At 47.6% G+C, this 11,817-nt stretch overlaps 1 protein-coding gene across 1 annotated transcript in view; it reads left to right on the top strand.

Moving 5' to 3' along the window:
- Nucleotides 1-2,281: 2,281 nt before the first annotated feature.
- Nucleotides 2,282-11,817, top strand: part of TTLL6 (tubulin tyrosine ligase like 6) — a 35,110-nt gene continuing 25,574 nt past the window's right edge. The window contains 3 exon segments of the mRNA XM_024744460.1: nt 2,282-2,382; nt 9,740-9,961; nt 10,835-10,875. Coding sequence (XP_024600228.1) covers nt 2,282-2,382; nt 9,740-9,961; nt 10,835-10,875 — 364 coding nt within the window.

The following is an 11,817-nucleotide window of genomic DNA, read 5'->3' as shown; positions in this document are numbered from 1 at the left end:
GTCAGGGATTTTAATGGAAGCCCTCTGGAAGCTGTAAATCTTTGCAGCTCCCTCCTGCATCCTCTCCCTCATTTCCATCACAATATCACTCCACAGGAACCAGAGACCAAAGTGTGAGCTTGCCAGAGCAGATTGGTAGGACACTGGGGAAAGAAAGAGGCAGGATGGGGGGCAGGGGAACCAAGCTGGGACAGTTGGTCTTAGGGAAGCATCTGCTGAGTGACAAGTCGATGATGGTCACCTGGGTCCTCGAGGCCCTGGAGAGGGGGAAGGGCAAGATGGCCTAGGGCCACCTGGAGGGAAGAGGGAAAAGGGAAGAGGGAAGAGGACAGGATGGCAGAGAGTTTTCTGGAAGAGCAGCAGATGGGCTGCTGGTTCCACCTCGGGCCCTACAGTGTGAATTTAAGTACCACGTAGCAGGATTTCAGTGTCTGCTTCGGGTTAAGCTATGCCTTTGCCTCTATCCTCCTGCCTGGGCAGATCAGCAGGTAAAGGGGCAGTGTCCTGTGTTGGCAGGAAATCTTTTCCTCTACCAATTTAGGTCTGAAAGGTAACAGTTTATATGCATACGAGAGCAGTCTAGAGTGAGTAACTCCCCCGATAGCTAGGAATTAAGGTTTATACATCAGTTTAATAAGGGTGTGTGGGGGGGTATTCAAGGCTTCAAAGGATGGAAGGCTCTGATGAGACTTATTTAGACAGTTTGTTTGGAATATCCGTGTATCCCGGGATGGTGCCTCCCTGACTGGAGGTCTCCCTGGAGGGGTGGGGGTGTTGCTGGGTTGTAACCGCTGGCTCTTATAAACCTCTGCATTATTCAGATAAGGAAAGTTCAGATTTCTTTCTGCATCTGCTGTAGCTCAAATGTTTCCACCTTAAAGTAAAAACCATCCTGAAGGGTTTTTTTCTAGTCCCTTCACCTGCTGTTTCTCCAGTATCCTATCACAGCATAGCATGAAGTCCTGGGCATAGTCACTGACCAGAATGTTCCCAATGAATCTGCTAAAAGCTCACATACTCTAAGAAACACTCCTGGACTAACTCCAACATGCTTCACATCAGAGATGTGGACTTTGCCTCTTCCCTTAGTTGTTTCGACTACAGGTTTTCTGAGATGGCCTTGTTTCTCCTTTTTACATGTCTCCCCTCAACTGCTGGAAAAGAGCTCTACCCTCAGTGGAGAGTAATGATACAAATCTTACATAAATCTTACTCCTTGGGACTAAATGATTTTTTTTTTACAGGAGCGGTTACATTTCAGTGGCATCAAGTTAAGCATCTGGAAACATTTCAAGAATGAAGAGGGATGGACACAGGCAGCAAGACTCCTCGGCTCAATCCGTAAGGGAGTTTCTCCAAATCACTACGGTTCAAGACCTTAACATCTATCCTTTGTTCAATCTTTCACCAATCCTGAATCAACCCAGGCAGAAACGGCCCTACTGGCTGCCAATCCTTTGCAGGCAGGACTCTGAGCTTAGACAGGTGGAAACGTTAGGAAACCACAATTATTTAAATCCAGTCACTACTCTGATTCTCCACCTAAGGACAGTCAAGGTGTTGCTTCGAGAAGCCAAGACCCCTGAGCCCTGGGCGGCCCTCTCTTATTGGCCAGTTCAGTGCAAGGGCCAGGACCCCCCACGCTCTGAGGAGATGTCATGATTCAATAAGCCTGAGCTGTTCATCACAGGTTTGTGATACCCATTTTACTGCTAAAGAAGCGAGGCCTCAGGTCACGTCAGCTGCCTGAGGTTACACAAGCAACCTGAGATCTTGACTTAGATCTCAATCCAGTGCTCTCTGCAAGGTGCCTCCTGCTCCCGGTTTCGGCTTTTTATCCTCCGCAGAGGCCCGAAGGGCAAGGCGCCCCTAGCTCGGCGCCACCCGCGCCGCCGGAGCTCCGGAGGTAGACTTGCTGATCTGCGTTAGCCAGGACGTTCCAGCCGCGCCTGCGCACGACGCCCCGACGGCGCGGGCCCGGACCGACGCGGACGCGGGGGCGGGGCGGACCGGGGAGGGCGGGGACCTGCGTAGGGTGAGCGGTAGTCGCGCCTCGCGCGCTGGGAGCGCGGCCCGGCGTCCCCGCGTCCTTGGCGTCTCCCGGGGCGACCTCGGGCGCTTCCTTCTTCGAGCGGTTAATTGGGGAGCGGGATGGGCGCGCATGTCAGCCTACCGCAGGGGCCAGTCGAAGGCCTGGAAAGCCCTATATGCAAATAGGAGGGCCGGGCAGACCCCAAGTTAGGAGGGGCGCGGGTTGGGGTTACGGGTTGTCTGGCAGCCAATGGGAGCGTGTCTCAATCCTTCGAGCAGTGGACCCACAAGTGTGGTTGCGAGCGGTACGGGTGGCAGAGCGGGGCCGAGACGGGAGAGTAAAAATCGCGGGTAAGAGCGCCCTAAAGCTCGGTGCTGTCCCCAGGCCGCGGCTTCCTAGTGCCTCCCCTCTGAAAACCAGGTTCTACGTGTCCCCGTTGGCCCCCACGGTGCCCAGTGCCCCAGGGCTACCCCTCTGCCCTCCCTGGTGGCGTTCTACCAGGTGGCAAAAGCCACCCGCACCGCACCCGCTTCCTCTCGGCTCCATAGCCCACCGCTTCTCAGCAGGTCTAGGTATCGCTCACCCTCTTCCACGCCCCATATTGAGTTCACTGCTAAAATATTCTCACACCCTTTTCTCATCCTCAAGACCCTCATGCCAGGACCTTTCTCGCACACCGACCCTTCTTTTCCCAGCTCCTTACTCCCCTCCTGTCCTAGCTTTTCTCCCGAACCCGGGTCGCCCTTTGTGTGCACCCTCACTTCCTGGCCTCCCTCGATTTCCCAAACCCGGTGCCCCCAGGGAGCAGTCCCTTAGATACAAGAGATCCCTGGGAATCGCACAACCCTCTCCACCTCCCCCTTCCCCATCTTTGGATCCTTCTCTTGATAACCTTTCTTCCTTTGCCTGGAGAATCCTTAACAGAAAGACACTGCTGTTTTTCTTGGCAACACAGCCCTCTGCAAATAACCTACCCCCTTTCCAGCCTCTTTTTCTTTCATTTCCAGATGTTATTTCTCACCCTCCTGAAGGAAAACTCTTCTAGGCTTGAGAAAAGTTCTTTGGGATATGAACCCTAGGGAAAAATGTAACTTCCATTTGGGGATGACGCAGGAAGGGAGCCAACAGTTTACTAAGCACTGGTATGTGCCAGGCACTTAAATAAGTTATTTATTGTATACACCAATGCCACCATTATATTTTCATTTTACAATATAGCCCTTATTTTGAGCCAAACACTGCTTTAAGAGCTTTAGAAATATTAACTCATTTAATCTTTAAAGCAACCCCATGAGATGAATATTATTATCTTCACTTTACTTATGAGGGAACTGAGGTACAAAGAAACTCAGTTACTCACCCACAATCGCCCTTGTAGTAAGTGGTAGAGATGGGATTTAGATCCAGAACCATCTGTCTTTGTTAGTTATGCACTGCGTTTTGTGGAGAAAATGCCTGGGCATGAGCCTGCTCTGAAAACTGCATCTTCCAGTTTTGCAGAATTCCTCAGTTTCTAGCCGAATAAAAGGTGGCATCTGAGTCAGCAAGATTCTTATTGTTCCCAGGGAATGTGGTCAGTCATTCTCAGCACTTACTGGCAAAGCCCTTGAGTACCTGAGTGTCCCCTCCCCTCCCTTGTTAGTCCACGTTTTGCTAAGGATCTCTTCAGGCCCTGTGCTGAAATTCAAAGGGTGGCTAGAATGAAAAGCCAAAGACCATAGAAGGCATCTTATTTTATCCTGCCTGCTTCAAAGCTCAATGCACTTTTCTGGATATGAAGCTTTTATCTTCCTGGTGATTCTGTAATGATGGAGAAGACAGGGAATGAGGGAGGAGATAAGTACTGGCTTCTTGTGACATACTATGTCAAAGAGGCAAAGCTGAAAGCAAGATCCAGGGGTCCTACCTCCACACCTTTTTTTTTTTTCCCCTATCTACTTCGACCTTTTCTAAGGGCTACCCACTGAAAACCTTCAGAGGATGCGTCTAGGAGGGGAATGAGGACCAAAAGATGAGAAGGGGAGGGGAGTGCAGGAAAGCCTATTATTTGGGAGAAGAGAAGGAAAGTCACAGGCAGACACAGTAGGAAAAACTCTTCAGTGCCATATGAATTCCTACAGACTGAAAGAAAAGTCTAGGCTGTGAAGGTCAGGGTGAAAAAACTTGGCGAAAACTTGAAACACTTAACTACCAAATGATTCTTTTCCTCCCATTTACAGAACACCCATATTAATTCAGCCTTGCAAAGGAGAGCACTAAACATTTCCCACCCTTCTGCAATACCCTTAGAGCCAAGAAGAGTAGTCAACATGAGTAGTCCTTCAGAGGTGGAAACGAGTCCCTCCAAGTAACCTGCAAAGTGTTCGTTTGCATGGAGCCATCCCAGTGCTCATCCCCTCCCCCTGGTGGCCAATGAAGGTCATTTTCATGCTGCCTAACCCGGCTTTAGTTGGCAGCCTCTGACTTGGAAGATCCCAAGATCAAATCCCATACCAAAATGGAAGGAAACATCAGGGTTTCTTCACTATCTTAACTCTCCTACTTGGGAAGGTGAATTGAATGTGTCTTGTGTCATCAAGAAAAACTGAAGATGGTATTTTCTATGTTTGCTACATATATTTGTACAACATAGTGTTCTTTTTTGAACTCCCCAAATCCCTCGGTCCTCATTGCCTGCTCACCTACCTGGCATAATGGAAAGCTATGTAGAAGGGCAGGAAACTGGGGCTTTGATCCTGGCTCTGCAGACTTCTCTCCGGCTTTGTGCATGTCCCCTCCAGTAGCTGGGAGGGGGGATTTCAAAACCTTTAAAAAGCAAACAGATTGAACTAGACACACTCCAAGGTCCCTCCCAGTTGTAATATTCAGGACTTCCACCAGAAAATGTTCTAATTACACTCCAAATAAGAGCCCTGGTACAGCATGGATACTGGTGAAAAGAAGGGAAAGAAACAGAGTGAAAATAAATGCGAAGTAGAAACAATAGGGCTGGTCCCAGGTTATGTCAAACCTGAGGAGACCTAGGCCCCTTGTTGGAAGTGGGAATTTAGAGGCACTTGGCTTTAAGGAAAACAATGTGGGACCAGCTGATTCTTAAGGGACTAAAGTCACCGAGACTGTTTCTGGGAGCTAAGAAGTAAGTTGCTTCTCTTTATGGTCACGATCATTTATAGGTGATCAACAGAGAGGAAAAGGCAGTGCATGGAGTATAGAGGAGAGACAGCTGGTGGGGTCAGACAGACATGGCTTCTAATCCCAGCTCTGCCTCTTAACCTCTCCATGTTTCAGCCTTCTCATCTGTAATAGAGGGAAGAGAGTATCTGTGATATGATATTATGAGGATGAGATGAGACAGTATGTATATAAAGTGCTTTAGTATAGTTAATACCTGTTACTTGGTAAGTAGGTTGTAAATTGTATTTACTATTATAAGTGAATGAAACTAAGTGTTTTAAGTGCCTGCTATATGAAAGGATGCAAGGTCGATGCTTTAAAAAATGTTTTTTATTTTTTAATGCTCACAGCAACATTTCTATTATATAAATGAGGAAAAAGAACCTTAGTTAGGTGAAACTAGTTCATGCATTTATTCATCCTTCCAGTCCATTCATTCAAGAAGCATAGAAACCTCTGCTATGCGCCAGACACTGTGGTAGGAGCTGAGAATTTAGACATAGCCTCTTCCATCAGGGAGTTCACAGTCCAGGGCCACACAGCTGAGAATGATAGGTAGCAATTAGTGAGCACCTACTATGTGCCAGGCACTGTTCTAAGCACATTGTATTAACTCAAATGAATTACCTCATCTAATTCCCATGGCTGGGGCAGACCATTTTACAGATGGGGAAACTAAGGCAGAGGGCTGTTATGATAAGTAAATTGCCTGAGGTCACACAACTAGGAAGTGGCAGAGCAGGGATTTAAATCCAGGCAGATAGACTCCAGAATCTTGAGTTCTTAGCCACGTCACTACAGCTGCCTCTTAGCAAGTGATTTAAAGCCACATCCCTGACTGCAGAGGCCCTTAAACTGGGAAATATAGTATTTCAGGATGCCAGCAGCAGCCCCCTTCTCTCTTTTGTATTCTCCTTAGCCTTGTCCTTTGAATCTGTGGCCCCACCTCTTTTGATTCCCCGAGGCTGCAAGACTGCTTTTGAACAAATTTTAAGGCAGGAGAGGAACCCCCAGGTTAGCAGGGAGCAGTTGTTGAGACTGGGAAAGAGAAGTAGAGATGCGCAGGTGGAGGATGGGTAAATTCAGATGTCTGGGGTCAGGCGTGTAGCCTAAATGAGAGAGAAGTGATCTGAGGCATATGAAAATGTTCCCTCTCTCTTAATGCTACTATATGGAAGATAATAGCACAGGGACAGCTGTCACTTGGCTCCTGAATCACGGAGACAATAGGGAAAGACGGGGACTGGGACAGGCTGGAAAATGGCTAAAGAGGGAGCCATTGCTCAGCCCTAGTTGATTGCTGGCGTGAGGCAGTGGGGACCTGCTTTTCCAAAGAGGAATGGAAATCTAGATTTTTATGAGAAATCTACATTTCCTAGTTATTGGCAGCTGTTTTTATGAGAAATCTACGTTTCCTAGTTATTGGCAGTTGTTTTATGAGAAATCTACATTTCCTAGTTATTGGCAGCTGTTTTTATGAGAAATCTACATTTCCTAGTTATTGGCAGCTACTTCTAGTTTACAGCTATAACAACTACCACCACCACCGTGGCCCAGTAAACATTTCTGTAGGCTAGATTCAGGACGCAAGCCCTGGTAGGCAACTTTTTCTTTTTTGGCGGTACGCGGGCCTCTCACTGCTGTGGCCTCTCCCACTGCGGAGCATAGGCTCCGGACGCGCAGGCTCAGCGGCCATGGCTCACGGGCCCAGCCGCTCCACGGCACGTGGGATTCTCCTGGACCGGGGCACGAACCCGTGTCCCCTGCATCGGCAGGCGGACTCCCAACCACTGTGCCACCAGGGAAGCCCGGTAGGCAACTTTTGAGAGAGCCGTTCTCTTTCAAGGGTTGGAGAGAAGCCAGAAGGATTTAGCCTTGGGGATGAAACAGGAAGGAGAGAGCTGGGAGAAGAGAAAGCCCCCAAACAGAAAGCAAATATAGTTACACGTGGCACTGACTGTTGTCTGCCGTCTTGCACCTGTCTCGGGTACCTTCCAAGAGGCTCTCGTGTCATAGGTAGCCTAGTTTACAGGGGAAGGTGGGCAAGGCTGCCGTGATGAACCAGCTCCTGCAGAAGTATCAATACATGGGCTCCATCTCTTCCTTGCTTACGTGCCTGAGGCCCTCTTGTGCGAAAGTAAACAGAATTTGACTGTTTTTTTGTTCTTCTCTTTGAGGCAGACAAATATAAGCGGCCACGGCTTGTTTATACCACTTGGGCAAGGATTCGAAAAAGGGCAAAGACAACTCACAACTCCAGAGGCCAAATTCAGGGTCAGTTTTCTCTCCTCAAGTTAACATTAACGTTTAGGTAAACGGAGCCAGTGCTCCTGGAGGGCTTGGTAAACAGGAGCTGTTGTGGAGGCCACAGGAGGGGAGCTGGCCCTTTACCTGGCAGGAAGGGAGCAGCCCAAGGTCAAGATCTCATGTACTGTAGTCCTCTTGAGCTTTTGCCAGGAATGTGCCCGTTCACTAAGGAAAGCTGACTCACAAGACCCAGGTTTCATCGTTAATTGTGCTGAGCACAACCCTTTCTCCCCCTGTTCCGGTGTCACCACAGAGGCCTTGGGTGTTAAGGGACAGCCCTCTTCAGCAAGAGAGAGAAACAAGTGGCAATCCCTGGCCATTAAAAAACTCTGCTGTCCCTCTGAGAAGTGGCTACGAGCATTCAGTGAGATCGTATATGTGACAATTCTTTGGAAAGCTTAAAGAATGATGCCCATGCAAGGGTTTATTATGAAATTATTCATAGGTAGCCTCTGAGTTAGAGCCCCCTTCCCCATTCTGGTTTGAGAAAGAAGCGGAGAGAGGTGGCAGGGTGTATTCATGTTAAAAAAAAAACCTGGCCGTAAGGTATAAAAGTTGTCTAGAATTAGCACGGTTGGGTACAGGGGGGAGATGATTCCCAAGAGATTGTGTGACTCTGGTGAGCCTGCTATAATTGCACGTTGCTGGTGGTAGTCGAAATTGTTGGAATCCCTCTGGGAAATAACATGGTGATATAAATAAATAAATAAAATATCAGAGGCTACGTAATTTTCATATTCATTAACTTAGTAATTCTAGTTCTGGATAAATATCTTAAGAATATAATCCTGAAGAAATACAAGCTCTTCTGAACATGAAAGTGAGCATTTTAGAGCTATTTATGTAACAGCAAGATTGAAAGCAACTTACATTGCCAGTAATAGGGCAATGGTTGGTTAAATGCAGACACGTTCCTTCAATGGGATATTATTACACAACCATTAAAAATTAGAACTATGTAAACTTTGCCACAACCAAAAGGATGGTTATGTTATGATTGTAAGTGGGCAAAAAGCAGATACAGAATTGTTTATCTATTATGGTCACAATCATATAAGAATAATTATGCTTAGAAATTTAGAATAAAAAAGAATACACAGTAGGGCCAAAGTTGCTATGTTAGCTACGGGTGATTTCCCACACTGCCCTTTTCTGAGCTTCCTTTAATGTTATAGTATTTCAATGATAATAGTACATTAGAATAAATTATAATAAAAATATTATTAATATCTTTTTTCAAAGCCAAAGAGTTTGTGAGGAAAGAACAGGGTAAGTAGCAAGAAGAGAGAGGGCCTGAAATAGTGAGGAGGTTGGCGGGCTTTGGAGAGGTGAGGAGAGGAGGGGAAAGCACCAGAAATTTGGCTTTATGATCATAGAAGCCTCAGATGTGAAGAGGATATGAATCAGTTTATTGGGCCTGGGCAGTTCTGGGTACCCAAAGGCAGACTAAGCACATTCCTAAGGATTAGTGAAGCAGGGGCATTAAAAACCATGTCAAAAAATTTGATATTTGAAATTTCAAGCAAACATCACAGAAGTCATCATGGGGGCGGCAGGGGTGGAGGTGGAATGGGAACTTTGCTGGACTTCCTTGTAGGTATTTTACAATTTGGTCTTGCTTTTATTTTGAATTGGATAGTGAGGGAGACACTGTAGCCTCTTTTGTGGTTGAGGTCTCCGAAGGGCTGCATCTGGCCCCGGGCTTGAATCTTGTTCAACCAGCTACGAGTCCTGCACTCATGAGCGCCAGTTGTGTTCACTCTCAGGCCAGCAGATTGTGGGAGGGAGGTTTGGTGCAGAGCCCAAATAGCTAACAGACCTCCTCAAAGCACCTCACCTCATCTGCACCCACGGGGACTAACTTCCTCAGCTAGGGAGGCTTAAGGCTTGGTTCTGAAGCTGTCTCCAGACACTCACTCACTTTAATAATAAGATTGTTTATGGCGTGGTGCCATGCATAGCATCTCAGCTTGCTTCTGAAAACCCCAGGAGGGAAAAACCAAGGCCAGTGTTGGCTGAATGAGTCCCCAAGGTCATAGTCATGGCAAAAGCTGGAATCAGCTCCTTGCTGGAGCCTGCACCAACTGTGGAGGTGGCGTGGCATTTTATAAACTGCAACCTGTTGTCTGGTCTCTGAGCGCTGGTCCACCGCCCACAAGAGCAAGGGAGGGGGGTCCCCCTGCAGGTGGATCCGAGTAACTGCCACTCCATTTACCCTCTCTCCAGGGGAGGACCCGTGTTTCCCCAGAGCTTCCTCCAGGCAGGGGAGATGCTCCAGTGCCTGCTTTTGGAAGGAGAGGAAGGGACAGACTCAGAAGAGAGAGAGGACAGTTCCATAGAAGATTCAAAAGAAATCGTCACCCTGGCTTTTGTGAGAGAGAACACTGGGGCTCAAAATGGGCTTCAGCATGCCCAGGAGCAAGGCAAGAAGAAGAGGAAGAAAAAGAGGTTAGGACTGAAAGATGAGGAATGGGGATCCATGTTGGTAAGAGCAGGAGGGACCTGGAGGGGGGCGGGCCTCGGCTGCTAAGGAGTGGGTAAAGGAGAAACTGTGCGGAGTAAAAATCACACCACTTTTGGTTCATATAAAAAGAACCCACTTTTGATCATCTGTTTTATAGAATCAAATAACGGTGTGTAATATAAAACCATGCCTGTCCTAATCTTCATTCTATTTGTGTTTCGAATCCCTTTAAAAAATTGTGTGGGGAGAGACGATGGATTTCCTTGTTTTAAGAAAGTACTCATTGTCTTGGGGATTTAGTACACTTTAAATGTAACAGAATCACGCCGACTTCTTAGGATCTGACCGCAGCTTCCACATTCTAGTTCTTATTTAATATTTTGCCATACCTTTTGCTCCATTCTGGAGGGGGAGTGAATTCCTCCTCAGACTGATTGATGTCTGAAAGCTTGTTTGCTTTCTAACTCACAGCTTCCCTTAATGGGGGGGCAAGAGGAGGGAGACCACGAAGTATTTTGGCCAAAAAGATATTCACTTCCTGTTCCCGATGGGCCACTGGAGTAAAAGGATTGAGGAGGCGATGATGTTAATATGAAGCTTCAAGCAAAATCAGCTATAATCACAATACAGAATTTCTAGCTCGTGGGCAGAGTAACAGTACTTTGAACCCATGTTTTCTGTCACTCTGCAACCCTGGGGATTTGTGTCCTCAGTAACAGGGATGGTCAAACCGGGCTTAGTGTGACCACTTAGGTATCAGGCAGCTCCACGTGGGACACGATGTTTCTACGTGCAGTCCCTTGTTCTGGCATGTGTGTCTGTCTCTGTCTTGGTGCTTTCCCCTTTCTCTTTTCCAGATGATTGGTGATCAATCTATCCAGCTGCCGATATGAGAGTGGTGAGCACCTACATTCAAGGCACCCACCATGGGGACCCACTGGATTCCCCCAAAGAGTTGGGAAGGCTCACTCATATATTCTTCTTTCTATTTTTTTTTGAAGGGTGATTTTTTTTAAAAAAGTTATTTATTTTATTTTTATTTTCTGACTGCGTCGGGTCTTTATTGCTGCCCAGGCTTTCTCTAGTTGCCGCGAGTGGGGGCTACTCTTTGTTGCGGTGCGCGGGCTTCTCACTGTGGTGACTTCTCTTGTTGTGGAGCACGGACTCTACACTCATGGGTTCTAGAGCGCAGGCTCAGTAGTCGTGCCACATGGGCTTAGTTGCCCCGCGGCATGTGGGATCTTGCCGGACCAGGGCTGGAACCCGTGTCCCCTGCATTGGCAGGCAGATTCTTAACCACTGCACCACCAGGGAAGTCCACTATTTTCACTTCGAATTTGGGTGCTTTAGTTTGGTCCTGACTCTCCTGGTCACTGCAGGCACTTCTTTTTTTTTCCAGGCTCTTGAAGGCATTTGAGTTTGTGTTGGAGTCAGCTCCCAGTTATTAAGATTAATAGGGACTGGAGAAGAAGGGCGTGATAGCATATATATGGTTTTGAAATACACTGCATAGTTTTTTCTGTCAATTTACCTCGCTAATTAAGCTTGGCTGTGGCCCACGTTAAGGATTCGTTTATATCCCCTGAACATTCAGTGCTAGTGCTTGGAGGAAAGCCAGAGGCCTACTTCCTGGCAAGGGTGGGTGAAACATTCACCCCAGAAAACCTTCTGTGGAAGTCACTGGGCACAGGCTGTGTTCCCCAGGAGCTTTCCACTCTCTGCGTTCCTTTCTCGGCAACGGTGTGTCCAGATGGGGCAAGACGGCTTCCAGTCCCAAGGAGCCCAGTTGTCTGGCTTCAGTGTACGGTCTGGGAGCACCTAGAAACATAACCTCCCCACC

The sequence above is a fragment of the Neophocaena asiaeorientalis genome, unplaced genomic scaffold (genome assembly GCF_003031525.2).
Source record: "Neophocaena asiaeorientalis asiaeorientalis breed wild unplaced genomic scaffold, Neophocaena_asiaeorientalis_V1.1 scaffold1, whole genome shotgun sequence".
Classification (NCBI taxonomy): domain Eukaryota; kingdom Metazoa; phylum Chordata; class Mammalia; order Artiodactyla; family Phocoenidae; genus Neophocaena; species Neophocaena asiaeorientalis.
This window is presented reverse-complemented; position numbering and strand designations above follow the sequence as displayed.